The 19,355-nt window shown below is 41.4% G+C and overlaps 1 protein-coding gene across 1 annotated transcript in view; it reads left to right on the forward strand.

The window, feature by feature from the left end:
• The first annotated feature begins 1,268 nt into the window (after positions 1 to 1,268).
• WIPF3 (WAS/WASL interacting protein family member 3) overlaps positions 1,269 to 19,355 on the forward strand; it is a 38,384-nt gene continuing 20,297 nt past the window's right edge. Inside the window, 2 exon segments of the mRNA XM_056334467.1 lie at positions 1,269 to 1,388; positions 15,675 to 15,807. Of these exon segments, the coding sequence (XP_056190442.1) occupies positions 15,730 to 15,807 (78 nt within the window). The 5' untranslated portion in view covers positions 1,269 to 1,388; positions 15,675 to 15,729.

The raw sequence follows: 19,355 nt of genomic DNA on the forward strand, positions 1-19,355 counted from the left end.
TATATACATTTTTTAAGTAAATGCTTACATTTTTATTTTTCTGGGGCACTACCTATGGCATTCTTGGCTTTGTTTTGTGCTTTGAGGTTCACGCTAGTGGCCAGCTGGAAATGGGTTTAGAGCTCCCTGAGCACTGTGGAAGCACCTGGGGCAGATACTTAGGGCTGAGAATTATTTAAGCTGACAAGCGATCAGGAGGATTATTTTCAGAATAATAAATCAAACTCACACCTCTGGACAGACAGGACAAACAGATCTAGAGCATGGATTTTTACACCCCTGTCCTGATGAGCAGAGGTGCCACAATCCATTGGTGACTTTCTACCAGGCTCAGAGGCTGATATTGCCACTGTCTGGATCCAAGCAATATCGATTTGTCCAGATTGCTTCATAATCAAGCCGGGTAATGAAGAAACCGATTTTACATTACTGCAATGAAACAGGTTTTCCAGAGAAATCCAGAACAGACAGGCCTGCCTCTCAGCCACCCGACAGCACCGTTTGAAGGCCACCAGGCAGGGAAGAACCCACACTATGATTTTTAAGTTATTCAGCAGCAGCATCCTGCCAGAGGAGCTCGCTGCGTGACAAACCAGGGTGCCTCATCCCTCCAGCTGGCCGGGACGCCCTCGCCCTGGCAGAATGCAGGCAGGCTGGCTGGGGCAAGGCTGTGATGTTTCCATCTGCAAACTGCCTTGAAAGAAAACAAGATTTTTTTTTATTATTACTATTTTTTATGCAGATGCTTCTAGCGCACAATCTGGAGCACACAAAACGAGGGCGCCCAGCGGGCTCCAAGCGCGGGCCCGCCTGAGGCTGCTGGGCAGAGGCGGCCGGGCAGGTGGGCGGCCATCGGCGGGGGCACAGGGTGGCCGCGTCTTTCTCTCCCTGCCCTGGGGCTGCGGTTTGGCTTCCGCAGGGGCTCGCACAAACACCCGGCTCCGCCGAGGCGGCTGCGGGCGGGCGGGCCCGGGTGCCGCGGGGCTTTACCCCCTGAAGGGGCAGCCCACCTGAGGGGCAGCCCACCTGAGGGGGAGCCCCGCGCGGGAAGCGCGGGCTCTGGTGGGGCCGTCGGTGCCGGAACCGGCCGGATCCGGCCGGCACCTGCCCGCGCGCTCCCCTCTCGCTCGGGGCGCTGCGCGAGTTAAATTTCTACTTAAAAAAAAAAAAAAAAAAAGAAAAAAAAAGAAAAGGAAAGAAAAATGTTTTTGTTCCCTCCCGAGGACTGAGCCGCGCGCCGTTCCCCTCAGGATCCTGAGACTCCTTCCCCCGCCTCCCAGCCGCCCCCCCCTGCCCTGAGGGAGGCGGGCGGCCGCCGCACCTGGCGCCCTCTGCCCGGGGAGGAGCACCGCGCCGTCCCGGACCCCGCGGCACCGGCCGGCCAGCAGGTGGGCGCGGGGGGAGCGGCGGCTGCCGGGGTGGGGGGGACACACCGGTGCCTGCGACCCGCCTCGCCGCCCCGGGCAGCCGGAGGCGCCGCGGTGAGGGTCGAGGCGGCCGCCTGCCCTGGCCGCTGGGGCCGGGGGGCGCCGTGGGTGAGGCGGCGCGGAGGCCGGAGCTGCCCCCCGCGTCGCCGCGGCCGAGACAACTCGGCGGGCAAACGGGCTGCCTCGGCTCGTAGCCAGCCCCGCGGCTCGTAGCCAGCCCCGCGGCAGCTGCCGGGCACGGCCGCCCCCCAGCCCCGCGGGGGTTCCGCCGCCCCTCCGGGCAGGACCCGGCCGCGGTCGGCGCCCGGCGGGGGCCCGGGGGTGGCGGGGACCCCCCAGCCTCTGGGACGCGGTGCAGGTTTTGCGTGGGGCTGCCCTTCGGTTTTGTCGAAGGGGAACGGGCCGCTTGCAGGCGGCGGTGGGTAGGGAGAACTTTTTTCCTGTTTCTCGCCCTTGAGATAGGTGTGCTGAGGAAATGGGGCAGAGTAATCGTAAGAGCAACTGTGTGTTAAATGCTTACATACCTATTGGAAGGGGAGGAATGGCGGAGAAGTCTTGGAAAGAAAATCTTAAAGATTTAGTTGTAGTTAACATGGGTAAAAAGGAGACTAAAATCTTGTCACTTCTGTATCAGCCTGTTGGCACTGATACAGAGCAACGGGGAGCATGCTGGTAAAAGGTAGCAAGAGGGGGGTTGTTATTTGGGTGTGCTTGGTGTTTGCAAAGGTTCAGCGGTGGTAGGTGATGCCGCAGCCCGTGGGGGGTGGAGTGGAGGAAGGGAGTGCCCCTGTCATCCAGAAGTTCAGGAGTTCTAGCAGTAGGAAGGACACGCCGGGCCAGCATGCCTTTTTTCGTTTGTTGCTGAAGGTGGAGTATTACTAAGCAAGATTTCTGAAAGGTAGCAAAATCTGGTTTAGGAGAGAAGACACTGAGACGTAAGATAAAGGTTGATGATTTCAACACGGAACGGTCTTGGGACAGCCTGCATTTACGGGCTGAAATATTTGCAAATGCTTCTGCTGATTCAGACAGTGAGATACTGCTGAAATTGTGGTAACAGTGATACCTGTTACTGTGCATGCTGCATGAATGGAATTGTTGAACTGCTTCCCGATACAATCGGTATGCTCAGTTTCTCCATCTGTATATCCAGCACAAACTCCTGTTTATTTTAACAGCGTGTGTTTGTATAATAATTTTTAGTCTTCAGTTCGCATCCTTTGTAGTGAAAGACAACCCACAGGGAAGATGATCAAGGAAATGGATACAACTTTATTCTGTGATGGCAGTTTGAGCTGGAACAAGTGGTGTGTGTGTGAGAGGGTGGTTCCCGTTCACTGCGTGGACCTGTGACCCAGTGCAGTGTTGTGGCTGGAATGTGCAGGCGGTGCAGACACTGCTGCCACCCACGGCTCCTATGGGACGTTTCCCAACAGGAGGTGGAAAGATTGAGTTTGCTTTGTCATCAGTTCAGCTTCCATGTACAAGATAACATACAAGATGCTCAGTGTGGGACCCTGAAAGAGGATTGTGTAAGTGCGTTTTGTTTCACTGATAAAATACTTTGGATGTTTCGCTGTAGATGATGATGATGACAAAAAGTGTGTTAGACTCATAACCAGGAAGAAATTTTGTGGGTGTCGATTCTTTTCCTGTAGAAGTTCCTGGTCAAGGAATGGGGCTTAGCAACCCCATGCAACTCCTCTTGATGGCACAGTTATGTTGTTATTAAACATTTTAAGTTGTTATCTACAATGTCTTAATAGGATTGAGGCTCCAGTAGGCTAAGTCGTGTATAAAAGTGCAGGTGCCTATACCAGCTTGTAATCTAAGTATGAAACTTGATTTAAAAAAAGAAAAAAATCCCGGATATACATTCAGTGAAGACAGGGGAGTATAAATAGTTTGATCAGCTTTGCATACAGACTTTGGTTGCTTGGGGGCAGCTGCAAAGCTTAATTCATTAGCTGCAGTGCTCAAGTCATTGCTGGTTTGGATGTATTCCTGAAAATGATTGAGATTCTGATTCTGTGGTTGCACTGCACTGGAAAGAGAGCAACATATGACTGCCTTTAACAAATCATATAGTACAATACAAAGCAACTCCTTTTTTTTCCTCTCTCTCCCTCAGCACCTCCAAAAGGAAATATAAATAAAGATCCTGCATCATCTCAGTTTCTGTTACTGCAGTACACCAGGAAGGGCCATGCTAGGATCGTGTATGTAACGGCTACTAAATCTGACTTTGCAGAAAGTATTTATATAATTCCTTTTTTTAACAGTAAATCAAAACATAGCAGTGTCGCATCTCAGTAATCACACCATAAAAGTCAGCAGTGTCTGTTGAATGTCTTAACAGAACATAGCATAGATCCTAATAGATGTTCTTTATACTTAAAAAGAGTAATTTTGTTGGTTGATGAGGTCACTGTTTTGGGAAATTCGTTGTCCTCTGAAAAGAAGACCTTCAAGTGAAAACGTTACCTTAGTCATAACAAACAGAAAAATATTTGCACATTTTGAGAGCTGTAATAAGTTTTGAAGTTTAATAACATGATTTACTATTTTATATCTAAAATAAATATTAACTGATATTAAATAGTTTAATATTTTAAAATATTCTAGCTCCAAAGAGAAGCAGAGCAGTGAAAGGATTGGCATCAGATTTCTTTGTATGTTTGTTAGTCATTACTAACCTATAGGAATTACATGATTTTTCAGAAGCATCTGCTTCTGTGGGAACTTTTCTTCTCTGTGCTTAGTGATTGGGATAAGTTCTGTTCAGTTATCAGAAGCAGGTGAGACTGGACTAGCTCAGTTCAGCTCTTTCACCCTTGACTTCCATAAATTACTGATCCCCGATGTGTGTGGGAATCTGCTGCATTATCAGGTGGGTATTTTATGCCATTCATTTTAAGGTCTAATGAGATCACAGATGAAAAGTTGAAGCAGACGATTGCTTTGGGAAAATGATACTAGGCTTTGTTGTGCCAGAATAAAGATTTCTAGCTTCTTCAGAGTATATGTAAAGTTAATACCTAAAGAAACACAATAATCAACTATAATATCCAGTAAATTGTTTTATCTAAAAGTCTTCAGTACTCACACTGAGTTACTCAGTGACTGCCATGCCGTTTTGAGATACAGCTTTCTGGAACACCTTTACCAGATCTTGCTCAATTAGTCTGTGCTCTTAAAAGTAGTTACTCTTTTTGAAAGACTGAAGCTTTTTGAAAATTGCCTTATAGTAGCAAAATCTTAATGGGATTTTACATTAAGTTGCTTTTTCATTTGTGGTCGTTCTGCATCAGGGTTGTCTGGTGGTTTCCTAGCCAGGATAAAGAGTGATGTAAACCGTGCTATATTTGCAGACAGAAAAAAATGTCCTCAGGGCTTCCAAATTGGAGAGAAAAAGTGTGTTCTTTTGAATATGCCCACCTTAATTTGACTTCCAAGTATCGTTGGGTGGACTCATTTGGTATCATGTATGTGACTATGTGACAGCTCTTAAGCTTCCTTTGAATTGCTTTGAAATATGTGAAATGACTACAGAATTTTCATAAGGTGTGAAAAGTGTGTTTTCATGCCTTGGTAATTCAGACAACAGCTGAAACGGATTTCCTTTAGACTACCAGAAATATCTCTCTCTCAGCTAAGATCATGCATGGGGGAGGTGCGATTCTTTGTTGCATTGACCCTGTGTCATCTTTCACCACTGATACAGATATGTAACCCGCTGTGATGAGAATGGCATCATTTTGTAGCCAGCCCAGGCAGAGAGGGCAACCTAACAGCTATAGCTACAGTGTAAGTGATAATACAAAGTGAAAAGCAGAGGAACACTACACCAAAGGTCCCTACAAGATAAAGTTCACTAAACGTAAGAACAGAAGATTCAGTATGAAAGCACTTGCTCAATCTTGAAACTGCTCTTACAACTGTCCAAGAAAACTACCTCCTGTGTCTTGCTCTGCAGCTTGTGTGTAATCGATATGCTATATCCTTACACTGTTGGCAACTGCAGTGTCCGCCTTGACAAATTAAAGCATTGGCTAGAAATTACAGTGCTTCTGCTTGATTCATAAGATAGGGGTAAAATGTTTCCTTCTAGATGAACAAAGTGGATGAATGGGTTTAGAGATAGCAACCCCCTTGTGTCGGCCCCTTTCACAAGCTATACGCAGGTCTGTAAAAGACTGCTGTAACATTTAACTTTTTCTAGTTACTGTATCATGTTTTACTCTCTTCATTATAAGTAACAAAAAAGGAAAAAAAGAGAGCAGAATATGGTACTGGATCACAAGAGAGGTCTTGGGATCTTTTGTTCCTCCTTTGTATCCTCCTATTTGAAAAGTATTATGATACTGCTTTCCTAACCGGCGTAATTTTGTGCGTGAAAAATGTACATGCACCAGCGCTACTGACTGCGTATAAAATAGTCCTGGCAGGTTGTGAGCTTTTGTCCAAGTCAGTTACACTTTTGTTGTATGCAAAAGAAGAAAAGAAATAACACTGTACCTATACAAAATCTATAGGTCTGCTGTGCTAGTTGAGTAGACACATAAAGAAAATCATGAGGCACCGAAAAGGCAAGCCAGGCTTACATATCAGGAAAACAAACTGGGGTTTTAGCAACTTATTTTCAGAGGGAATGTTTGTTCCTCTTGGGGATGCGTGAATCACTGCATAGATAGCTGTGAAATTCTGCCTGGGATTTGGACAGAAAGTTGCTTTAATTGATCAGTTGTGAGTGCAAACAGCTTAACACATGTTAGTGATGTTACTTGTGTTGCTGCAGCTTGTATTTGCTTGAGTATTTTCAGCATTAAACCCTGAAGAACTGATATCACTTCTACTGAAAACAAAGGAGAACTTAGCATAAAAAATAATAAGAGATGGATTAGTCCCTAAATTAGTAAATTGATAGAGGGGTGGAGACTATGTAGTGTACTGTGTGAGTGACAGAATTGGGGCCCAACAGGTCATTTAATACAGAATAAAAGCCTTTTTATCCTTGAAATGACTAAGTAGCAAGGAAGTTATGCAAAAGCAGATTGTACAAAATATTCTTGGATCAAGTGATCATGAGTTTACATTGACTTAACAGTAGGATAAATGATGCAGTGCCATGTGGGGATGCTTGAGCTTGCTCTGAACAAGCTGTACCAGGAGCTGCAAAGGCCTGGTGCAGCTGCAGAGTGTACACACTGGTTGCTTTGCTGCTTTCCTCAGCCCAGACCATTTTACCTGGTTGTTTTTCTTCAATACTTCCATTTCTATCCAGTCCACCAGGTGAGGCTTTGTACATTAGCACTAACACTTACCAGCTGTACTTCTGTTACCTCCTGGAATCACATTTCCTTTTTTTTTTTTTTTTTCCAGATCCTGATCATCCTAGTTCTGCATTTTTTCTGTTTTTCTCAGTACTAGCAACCTGCACTGAACCCCTAGTATCATCATGCAGTTACTTACTTTTGCGCCATGTGTACTCTTTCTTTCCCCAGGGCAGACAACTCTACCTTTTAAGTGAATTGGCTCCATTTGTCTTACCTTGTGTCAGCGGCAGGCAATAGGAGAGGTGAGTGATGAAAAGAGCAAAGACAAAGAAGAAAGTGGAGAGGGGTAATGGAGAGAGTGGTAAACCACTAGAAAGGAGAGAAATTTTCACAGAAGGAAGTAAAGAAAGAGAAGGGCCAGATCCAGACTAGTAGAAGTGAAAGCTGGAGTCCAAAACCAGCATAAACTTTGACACCAGAGTTGTTGGAAATGAGTAAGTCCTCATCTTTACCCTGCTTGGTCTGATGGCAGCAGATACTGGCTGCACTGGAAGTATTCCTGGGAGCTGATTCTGGAAGCTGATTCTGATCTACTCGTTGGAAGAAGGATAATTGTAAAAAACCATTTTGCTCCTTTGTGTCTATGATAGATGCAACTTTAAACAACATCTTCTATTGCCAGTTGATCCCTGGAATTACTTTCCTTCTTCAGCAGGCAGCAGAGTTAGTTGACTGGTTTTGGATTCCTAGTGCTCATTGTTTGTTCTGTGTGTGTGAGTAGGTATCAGTCAAAACGTCCTCTCTGAATATAATGACTTCTGCAAAGAGTTGCAACTGAAATCCTTCAATAAGTCAAAGGGCTGAATCTTTAATTTAATAAAACTCATTTTTCCTGAGTAAAGGAAAACTCAAGAAGTTGTAGTAAAACTTTGTTTTACTACAATTCAGAATTAGGCCTACAAATCTAAACATCTTTTGTCAGGGATTTTTTTTTTTTTGTTGCAGTTTCAAATAACTTTGCAATTTGTTGTTCATTGTACAAAAGTGAAATTGTTGTCCTGAGTAAATGGATGTAAGTTTGGAGCTAGATATTTCATCAATTGCCTTTAGAAACAGCTAACAATTTTCTGTACAAGAAAGCGTATTTACGTTTCTGTGCACATAGGAAGATTTATAAATATATCAGCTGTGAAACCTAAGGGGCAATGAAGAACTTTGCATTTTATTTTTTCAGAACAATGAGTTAGTTAAAATACTAAAAATGCAATATTATGGCAGTGTAGTGAGGCTTCCTTAATAACATAGGGTGTTATATACCTTTTACTTACAAGTATGGAAGCCTTACCCTGGTGCAAAGAACATCTAAGATCAAGTAAGTTATCAACTATGTCATTGAAAGGGAGCAGCATTTTCAACAGGACTGACAGATAAGAGCATAGAACTAAGAATGTATAAGCATGGTCAGTAGCTTTTTAAATTGTGAGGACGTTAGGGCTAGCGTTTTTACCATTGGAAATGGATTTGAAAGAGAAATTAAATCATCAACTTCACTGAAAATCAAGATCAAAGCTTCCCATTCTTCCTTAGAGGTGAGGATTTCCCTGGCAACTTATGCCTGCAGGTGACCAGATCATCATGTTTTACATCCTCGTGAAGGGCAATTCTCCTTGCAGCATACAGTGACCACAGCCTGTGCTGGAGCATGATATAGGTACTGTACTGTAGGGAGGAGTGGTTCATGTTGAATTACCATATTTATTTTCCTTGTGCTGCCAGTATTAGACTGTGTTCCTTAAGCTGGTAGATATCAGCCTGATGTGGCATGCATACAGGTTTCTAAAAATCTGTATTTTCAAGATGGAAACCTGTGAAAATAGGATCTCTGATGGAACGTCATGTGACTGAAAGTGAAAATTTTAAAATTGAGACATGGATTTTGAAAGTCCTGTAGTCTTCTAATACTCACATTTGCAAATTCTTTTCACTTGACTGGCATTTGAAAACACATTTGTTGAGCTGTGTATAGCAAATATAAAAAAGCAAAATGCTGAACACTGCCTTGTTTGGGTTTTCTGTTTTGATGCTAGCTACTCAATTGGAAAGCAAAACATTCTACTACTAGGGGATTTGGTTAAACAACTAGGAATTTCTTTGGTGGAAACCATTCTGCGTACAGGTATACTTTTCAAATATATCTGTATTATATGAATAACGATACATAAATATATGAATAACTATAAAGAAATAAATTATTAATAATAATGTGAAAACATACAGTTTAATTCTCTGCAGAGACTGCAAAGCTCGCAAATGTTAGCTTGAAACATCAGATTGCCTCTACTAAGAGAGCTAAAGTGCTGTTCACACTGAAACTCTTGAGGAGTATAAAAGTAAATGGTTGTCTTCAGAATGTGGCAGTGACCTTGAGCTTCCACTGAGCTGCACTTTCTTTATTTAGCTTAGGCCAATGATTAACCTTCCTAATGACTGTATACCAAATTTGCCATTGTTTATATATCTGGCAGTGAAATAGGCCATGTCTGTCTTTGTGTGGATGATACAGTATATTTCAAGGAAACCCTTTGTATAAATTGTTTCCTTTGCAAAGTCCTGTCTTTGTGCAAGTCCTAATTGCTTCTAATTTACGTCATTTGTCTTTGGACTCTTTAACTTCAGGTTAGCGCTACAGTAGGCATAATATATTTCTTCTTCTTATGTGTCATTCTTTTCTCTTATTTAAAAGAGTATGACAAATTCTCTTTATTCTGCTCCGTTACAGCAAGTAGTCTTCTGCGGCAGATCCCCAACAAGCTATGCCCTGAAATAGTCATGTGTAAGAACAAGAAGTCATGCACAGCTTTGCCTCTTAAGGGAGGTTTGTCAAGACATAGCACTTCAATTTCTAGCCTCAGCACCATAGGGAACCCAGCAGAGATCTGCCCACAGCACACATGGAGCAAGGCGTCTTCAAATTCCTGTAATCTGTGCTAGGTCAACCCTGCCCAGTTTGGTGCAGTGGTGTCAGGCTCCTGACAGAATAAGAGTCATGCTGCTTTTCAGGCAGGAAGGAGATGCAGCCCTTAGCTGCATCAAGTCTGGCAGAAATAGTCCAAGCCGAGGAGAACTTAGGTTCCTTGGCTTAGATGCAGGATACTGTTACGTGCCATCTGACAATCCCACAGACCCTGTGTAGACAAATACTGCTTAAGAGTGTTTCATCAGATATTAAATGGAGAAAGAACCCTCGAGGTTTGTACATTTCAATGGAATTGAAAAAGTGAGATTCTGCCTTTAGTTGCAGTGATGTAAATGGTGGCTGAGAGCAGAAATTTCTCTCAAGTTATGAACAATACAGGTGCTGTCTGTTAGGAAATGATGAAAGGCTAGAGTTTTCTTAGTTGTCTGTAAGAATCTACATGTGAATGCCTTGAAATATATATAGTAAGATGGGTATGTATATGAGCGTTTGCCTTTCTTCTGTAAAAGCAGGTTTTAACAGTCTGACACTTTGCACTGCTTGTAAATCTCTCAAATACAGTGGAGACTATCAAGGTTTTTTTTGTGGATGTGATTATTTTTGCAGAGGAGAAAGAGACTGTGAGGATACTCAGAGGCTCTATCTTGATTCTTCCTTGCTCTGTTCTCTAAACAGTCATTCACACTAAAAATGGTAGAAAGGAATGTAGCATCTGATGCTTTAAAACTACATGGTTTGATTCTGTTATAATTAAAACCTAAACCGGTTCATTCCAAACAGAAGCTTTTTCCAAGTCATTTCCAGTTGTGTGATAGTGACAGCAGAAAAATTGATCTGTGTAGCACATGTCTACTCTCTGCTTTTCTTTTCTCTGTCTCTGTATGTGTTATACTGTCTTTAAAATATCTGTGGTGTGCTTGTACCAGAGATTTCAGCTGTTCTTTGGTGATGTTTCACAGGAGCAAACGGGAGCACAGTTAGGCTCATTGTCTACTTTTCAGATCATGAAAGTTGAGCACAGGTTTATTGATGCTCCCATGTAATTCTGAAATTCTTTAAGTTTTCTATTAAAATGTAAGGACTTAAATGCTGTAACTCAGAACAGTATGGTTAATGGGGACCATATTTGATTATATAAAAGCTGATGAGAATTTTAAAAGTTTGTGGTCTACTTCTTTTTTCTTCAGTTTTTAATCGAGAAAGCAAGAGCAATATTTTAGATAAGCTTTCCTGCACGCCTCTGAAATACCTACCCAGCCTTCACTTTGAAGGAAAAAATATCTGTAAATTCCTCCAAAGCTGAATTACCTACCTCAGACTACAGAGGTGCAGTGATTGCAAATCTAGTGGTAATGAATCAGTTGTTTTGCAGTCCTTTCCTCCAAACTGATTAAAAGGGTTACATTTTCAATTCCAACTGTATTGTTTCATATTAATGACTATACCACCTAAAGACCTAAGGACTATAGCTATTTAAAAAAGCAAAAATGCTACTAGTTAGGAAATATTTTTGTGTATAAATATATGTGCATTTAAATAATTGTGATTTTTTTCCTCTGTCTTTTCCCCTTCTAGACATTGTTCTAAACTGAAGGTACAGCTGTTTCATGCCTTCCCTTTCCATGATGGGTGAAGGTATTTTAAAATAGCCGTTGCAGACAGACCTGTGGTGGTTCTGCTGAGCATGAAGTGTGGCAGGAGGCATGTCAGCTGCTGTCCAGAAACCATGTTGTTTCTTAGTTTGGCTCTGTCCTCCCAGCAGGACTTTTGTCTTAGTGTGAGTCCAGTACTGTGGCAGTGACACTTTAGGAGACCTTTGGGAAGCACTTGGATCAGAGCTTAGGTACATCTGGTAGCTGGGCAAGGTGAGGGCCAATCTATATAAAAGTTTAGGCAGAGGTAATGAGTTTCCCACAGGTGAATCCAGCACAGGACTGAGAGAGCAGTCCTTGAAGAAGAAAGCTCTGCACCTACTCTGACTTGTCTGACACTTCAAAATGAAAGTCTGGGTGAAGACTTTATTTGAGCCTTCAGAAATCTGGAGCTTGAGTTGTGCACTGAGGACTGCACTGTGGTTCTTAAACCCAGCTGCTATTCGAGCAAGCACTGTGAGAAGATCCAAGGAACAATATGTGACACCTGAAGTTACCAGTTTTAGAACCACCCTTTTCAAGAGAACAAAAGAAGGCCAATTGTTTTGGGATCAGAGAGCAGTAATAATGTTCGTTCACTGATGAGGTGACTTGTGAGAAATAAAACAGCTCAAAAAGTATAACTAGTCCTTGTAAATGTGCTTCTGAATTATAATTCTTATATTTCACGAAGCTGGTGCTGGGGGGTAGGTGAAACTATTTTGCTTGGTACAAGTCAGTCATCTGCAGTGGAGTGCAAATGGGATCAAACTAAGAAAAGGAGAAATTAGGCTGAGTGTCAGGCAATCTGAACTATGAGTTATTTGACTGCGAAAGAGCTTCCCAAGGGAAATAATACAAGCCACGTTTTTCGGGACACCTAAAATTAGACTTCAGAAAGCACTAAAAAAAATGTGCAACCTTGCTTTTGTGGGGAGGTGGACTAGAAAAGACAGGGTTTGGGATTTTCTTTTTTTTGCAATAAATTCTGCAATTGTTGGGCATCATTCTGTTCTGTGATGTGGAAGTCAAGGGAAGATGTACATTACTTTTTGCCTGAGAAAACTGAGGCTAAACGCACAAGCTTTTCCCCCAGCTATTGCCAAATTTTTAAACTATGTCTTTTTATTTCAGTCTCTCAGGGATGGTTCAGACCCTTCTCTTCCAATTATAAATATGTATATTTAGAGGAGAGGAGAAAGGACGTATGTGCCTTAAGGACCCTTTATGGCATGTCCCTCTTGTGTGGCTCTCAACAGACACTATAACTGATTGACGTGATACTCCTTTTCTGGTTTTAATTCAGAATTTCGGTTTATAATGTGCAAATCTATAACGCTGGCATGTTCTGAAGCTGTTGTCTGAAATTGCCAACTATATTTTAACTAGCAGCTTAATGGGAGGGAGGGGGTAAGAGACAAATAAAATACAGCCTTTAACCAAGGAATAGAGGCCTCCAAATAATGGGTGCTGATATTCTGAAAGTGTTCAAGTCTTCTCCATAATTTTATTTAAATACAAACCATGTAAGTGAAATAGGTGCAATAATACAAAAAAGGTTTTCTCATTGCCGGTTCTACATATTAAGTAAGCCCTACATATTACATGTGTAGATTATGCAGTTATGACTAAATCTTAAGAGCCAGGTTTTTGTATTGTAAGTTAGTTTGAAGATGCAAACCTTTATCTACCTACAGTCCTTCTTTGCTATCAGTTTCCGCTTGTGTGAATGACAGCACTCCTTCTTTCAAAACCCGCTTGAACAAATAGAACCCTGATGTGGAAAATGGTTCTTCACTGTATAGGTATTAATGTGATCACCTTCACACTGCAAAATGGTACTGGTATAAAAAACCATGTGAATTAGTCTGGGTACACTAATGCACGTCAAGGTCAGGACATCGAGCCTCTGAATTTGTGGTAAGAGACAAAGGAAAGCACATACGTGGAATTTTCTGAAAGGTAGTTCATTTATAGAGGATTTGGAATAGGGCGGGAGGAAAGCTACAGGGCATCTCCAGTATTTTCTTCAAGGGCTATGTGTTATAGCCCCCCCAAATGCATTCTTCTCCTCTGTCACTGGGCAGGAGGATTCAGGATAGCGGAGAGGGATACATGGTGAAGTGAATACTTCATCTGCACTGATGAAGTTTTGGGTTGTAGATGGGCACGCAGTTTCTGGCCCTGGATCTTAGGCTGCACTGCTTGGAGGAATGGCTTCTGGAACAAGGACTGGTGAGAGAGGAAAGTCATCTGTTCGAAAAGTCATCTGATTGCATTTGAGATTGTGACTTCTAAATACCAAGAGTTGATTCCCATTTCCTTTCTCCCACTGCTGCTCGCCTCCAGTGTGCTTTGTCTCCTGCTGTCATGCACGTGGTCTGCCTCAGAACCGTGGGCTGTATTTTTTTCCTAATTTGACTAAGAGCATATTTCCCAATCGAAATCCTTAATGAAGATAAAAGGCCTGTATTGCAGGGTAGGAAGACACTAACCTGAAACATATTATTAGCAGGGAAGACTCATTCTCCTTATGCCCATGTTTTTGAATGGCTTAATTGAGGAAAGGAGGTATCTTCTGATAATTGCTTTTTGCATAGGGCAACAATGAGGGTGGAATGGTAGAGATGCTGTGATGCTGCCTTTCTTGGAAAGCTTCATTAAGCCATGATTAAAGCAATTGTAACCAGTTCTGTTACCGGTCCAGAGTGCTTTGACATGCTATTCCTTTGCATAGGAGTCTCTTAAGGGAGAAAGCAAGTGTTGCAGAGGCTCTGCATGTTTAAGTTTTGATTGATCTCCCGTAAAGTGTTTTACAAGATACAGCAGAAGGAAGATACTCAGATATTATCTGGATATTGTTCACACACGCTAGGTAGGAAGTGGACAAGGCTGCATGTGCATTTTAACTTCATGGCCTCTTCTAATCTATTCCTCTCTAACAAAACAGCTAGGTATTCTCCTAAAGACTGTAACTTGCCTCATTTCTGTCTTGTCTTCTCTCCTGAGGTTCTTTTCCAGCTTTAACTGTCTCATGTCTCCTGCTTACTCAGGTAATTCTTACGTTACTTGACTGAAAGGTTTCAGACAGCTGGAAAAGCACAGAGTGCCTGCTTTTAAAAAAGAAGGGAAGGACAAAGGGGATAGGGGTTTGGAACTGTGATCCTTTGAACTTAGCATCAGTTTCTAGGGAAACGTCAAAATGAGTGAGATGTTTCTAAATGCTTGGAGGAGACAGGAAAACAAATTAGCATCTATAGGGATGTATAAAGAGCAAATGTGTCAAATCAATATAATTTCCTGCTAAGATACAGCCTTACAGAAAGGAGAGGAGTAGCAGATGTCATATTTTGCATTATTGTAGAACTTTTGATACTGTTTCACATGACATTATGAAGAGTTTCAGAAGACAGTCATGAGACAATGGACATAAAACTAGATATAAAACATGTTCGGAGCATTTATCCAGGAGTCACTGTCAACATAAAAGATGTTACCGAGTATGGATTGCCAAGGTTCTCTTTGGCACTGCCTAGTACTTTCATTTGCAATTTTACTGATGAAATACAGGGGTTGCTTCTTAACTTTACAGATGACTTCAGACTGAGAGGGTATGCAATCATACCAGGGGCTGGGTTAGAGATGAAAATCAGTGAGTGATGCACTGTCATTCTGCAGGAGATTACAAAAAAAATAATACACAGCTTTTGTTGGAAGATGTGTGTCTTTTTCGTCAGTGTGTTACTAAAGAATTGTGAAAAGTTAACATTTCAAAATGGCAGAAAAAACACATGTGACTTTAATACTTGAAATGTCTCGTCCTTTATATCAATAATAGAAGCATTAATTTGTAGAATTATTTCTTCATTTATTATTCACTCATGTCTGTCTGTTTTTTTTTAACATTGGAACAAGTACAGTGAACCTTACAAAGTTCCTTACTCTGTCCTTAGAGCAGCAAACCTCTGGCTTAAAGTCAACAGAGTTCTTGCCCCAGCAGGAGTGCTTACATGTGGTTAATGGTGATTTCTTCTCTGCAGAATTGCATTACAGGGCTATGGGGTAGATTAAGGCAAGGTGTAGTAGTTAAAGCTGGACAGGCTGCCATCTATGTATTTGGTATTCATGGCACTTGTCCAGATCTGTGAGCTTGCTCTTTAGATGAATGTTGTCATCAGATAACTATACTGAGGCTGTTCGTACTGTAGTTTTGGAAGCAGTACACTATAAAAGTCTTCAGTCTGCTGAGAGCGAGAAACTTGGCTGATCTTCAGCTTACAGTGTATAAACACAGTCCTCTTTTTTTTTTTTTTTTCTTTTTATTTTTCCCACTTTTATTTCTCCTCCCTTCCTTCCCCTCAAGGACATAGACTTTGGCTGTATTTTTCATAACTGCGTGAAGCTAGAGATCTTAACTGATGCCTGTGCCGCCACCGCCACCACCACCTCCCCCTCCACCACCGCCTTCTGGAGGGCCCCCTCCACCACCACCTCTGGTAAGATTGACTTTTCATCTTTATTAGCAAAAGCTTAGCTATAGTGGCCAGCTCAGAGCCCCCAGGATTTTGGCGTGGATATTCATGACAAATATCTGGGCCAGACACTTGTTTTTTCTTCTGTTTGTTAGAGCTGTGTTCTCCGGAGTGGGGTGTATGAGATGATCCATTGGGGTGCGGGAAGAAAATATTAGAACTTCAGTCATGCATGTCTATAATTTATAAATAAATATATGTATATTGGGGTGCATGCACAATTTTTTTTTTTAATGCTGGTGTGTGGGATCAAAAAGTTTAGAGACAATTGCATTAGAGTACATATGGTCAGAATTTAGCATTTGTGGATGCTTCTCCAGCCAGAGGGAACTCATTTTTGTATCGGTAATGTGCAAGTGGTAAATGTTAATTTCTTCATCCTTTTTCTTACAGCTTCTATTAAGACTCACGGTGTTCAGCTGTAGGTGTTGCTCTTTCTAGCACATACCGCCTTCCTGGGGATACAGCACAATATGCTTTTATAAGTGCGCAGGAACAATTACCGCTTGTAACAGATCAGTACTGTGTGTGTCATGAAATTGAACATGTGCCGTGCCAGCACATTTGCAATAAGAGGAGGATGTTCTGAGTCGGGTTTCAGGGTATTATGTTTTCATACTTTCACAATCAATTACTGCACCTATGATAAAACATGTTTAAGTCATTCCTTGTATTCTGCAGTTTGTTCATAGCCTGTTTCTGTACTGAAATTCTTAGACCATTTTGAAATAGTTAAACCTGACATAGTTCTGTTCAAGACATATTTTTTTTCCTTTTTCATGTTTTTCTGTCACTGCTTTACTTATTTGCAAGCGTATGTTAGTCCCTGTAGCAAAACAAAACATATGTGGTATGTCAAATGTACTTCAAATTATTATTATTTTTAAGAACTTCATTTCTACCTTGCATTCTTTGGCATTTCTGCCTGTTTTGTTCTGATGAAGGTCTGTTGATTTTTTTTTATAATGTTCCTGTGTTATCTTCTTCCAGAAAGGAGTTTCCTTGCATATATCTCTCTGCTACTTTGCAGGCTGAACCATTTTGTAAATTGGAGGAGAATTGTGGAGATGAATAGGAGGAAGATAAAGACAGAACATGAAATAAGCAGTGCTTCATTCCTTTTATCATTCTGTTTTAACTTTGAGCACCATGAGCAGTGTTTTCAGTTAGCAGCTCTTCTGGGTTGGTACGCAACCTAGAGTTAGATGCTGAAATAAGTGGGCCAAATGTTGTGAGCAACTTAATGCCCACAACTGCAGTTTAAGTCAACAGAAGTTGCAAGTGTTCTTATCCTAATAAATTTAGCTCAGTAAAATACTTAGAGACAGTTTTAGACTTGTCTAACATATGCCAGTTGTTGTAAATGACTTGAGAAAGCTAACAGGATGCTTAAAGACCAGTATGAACAGCTTTGGGGTTTTTTGTTTCTCCTCTTCTGATGTCTAAAGCCACTACCATGATAGGGTTTTGGTACAAGAAGGCTTATACTGTATTTCCATATCTTAGTTAGATCATTCTATTTCAAATATGATCTTCTGTGCATAAGGCATATAGAATTTAGGGTCAGTTTTATCTTGGTGATATGGTACAAACTAAATGTATTTCTAATTAATGTCTGATATGAAAGCCCTGCTTTTACTAAGTGTTGACACTAAAAAGAGCACATGAACCAACATAAAGAATTAGCAAAATAACGTGGCAGAACGTTGCTTTTGCTGTAACAGCAAAAGCAAAAGGATTTTTCCCTGGGAAAACTGAATGAGAGCTAACTCGGAGACGATTTGTGATCTGCCTGGTGAGTTCAGCAGAAGCACAGTGTAAGTCAGCGCTCTAGTTGGTGCTGAGTTGCAGGGTAAAATCTTATCATTGGGGAACCCATGAAAACTTGCTACAGACCCTGTTTTCTTTTACTAGGAAGCAGTTTTCTAGAAATGGGCACCTGTCTTTTACAGCTGCTAAACTGCCCAGCTGTTGTTGCAGCTGCTAAATGTACAGTTGGAGGATGGAAGAAGAAGAAAATTCTAACAGGCACGTAACTTTAACCAAAACCTTCAAAACAGATAAGTTTTATTTGGCCAACACCTGGAAACGTTCCAAAGTAAACAGCACTGTGATTTTTATTATACTGATATAATTAAACCAGAGTAATGTTTACATGGTAGCAATTAAAAGTTAGGTTTTAATTTCGCTGCTGATATGCAGGCAAGCCACTAGTTTAACTTAGTTAATTTATGTTAGAAGAGAAACATCTGTGTGTAGGTTGAGGTTTTAGAATCCTGTCATTTTGCATGATGCCATTGCACGGGTACCATAGACTTGTCTTGTTTTTCTAATTATATGGGTAATAGCCATACTTTCCTCTTGCTTTCATTATTAGGATATTTTTAGCAGAAATAGTCACCACATTTTCTTTTTTTCTGCACATTTTCTTAGTGAATATTATGAGCCATGGTCCCAAATGATTTTGCAGTCCTTACTTCATTGAAATCCTAAGCACTATTGACACTTGACTTTCTTGTACTGTTAACTCCCTCTTAAGGCAGAAGTTAGGTTCTTTCCCACTGGTTTCAAAATTTTTTGACTTGCAGATTTTCTCTTCGGTACTCATACTGAATTCTGCTCGCAAAAGTTGTTACCAGGCAATACTAAAGTGATTTGGAGATGGTATTTAAGACATGCTAGAAGCCACCTGTGCCCAACAGCTGAAAATCTACTGGCTGTTAGAGTGTACTTAAAAGGAGGCAAAGTAGACTTTTCAGGAGGCAATGGTAGGGTATCTGCAGTAACAGGTGTAGGTGGCTGAGTCAAAATGTAAATATAGCTGATGGGATTAATTGAGCATATCTTCAAATGCCTGCCTTCTGGGGGTCGTAGGTAAAGATGAGAGGGATGAGTAGGCAGACTAGAACTGTACCCCAGTATATTTTCTGGTACTTGTTTACAGAGTTCAGATCTTTTCTCTTTCCCTTCTTCCCTCCACCCTAATAAAGGAAACTTAGAAAGGAGGCATTAGGAAGTTTTTTCTAAAGGTCTTTCAATTTTATAGGCATGTGTGCATCAGGTAAACTGGTTTCTTACATAGGTTTTTTGTTGTTGTTTTCTGGAGGGAGAATATTGTTTTGGGGTGGTTTTTTTCACTGCTCCTGGAAAAACTCCTTTTTATTCCTCCTTTCTTTTGCCTTCTAGTTTGGCATATGAGGCATTCTAGTTAGTTTTGGTTTATCATATTTCCTGGAGTACATACCACCACTGAGACGGATTAAAAATTTTCTCCACTTAATCTCCCAAGAAAGGATCAAGAGAGAACTTTGCTTTGATAAACCACATTCACTTTTTACATGCAGTGGAGACTGCTCGCTGCTGTGCAGCCTTTGTCTATACATTTGAATTCCTAATGTTATGATCAGTCATCACCTATTAAAATGTTAATATTGAAAGAAGTGTTGATGTGTAGCAGCCCTGCTGCGTTGTGCCTTATTCAGGGAAGATGTTTGTTTAATGATTTGTATGTT

Source organism: Falco biarmicus, chromosome 4 (assembly GCF_023638135.1).
Source record: "Falco biarmicus isolate bFalBia1 chromosome 4, bFalBia1.pri, whole genome shotgun sequence".
NCBI lineage: Eukaryota > Metazoa > Chordata > Aves > Falconiformes > Falconidae > Falco > Falco biarmicus.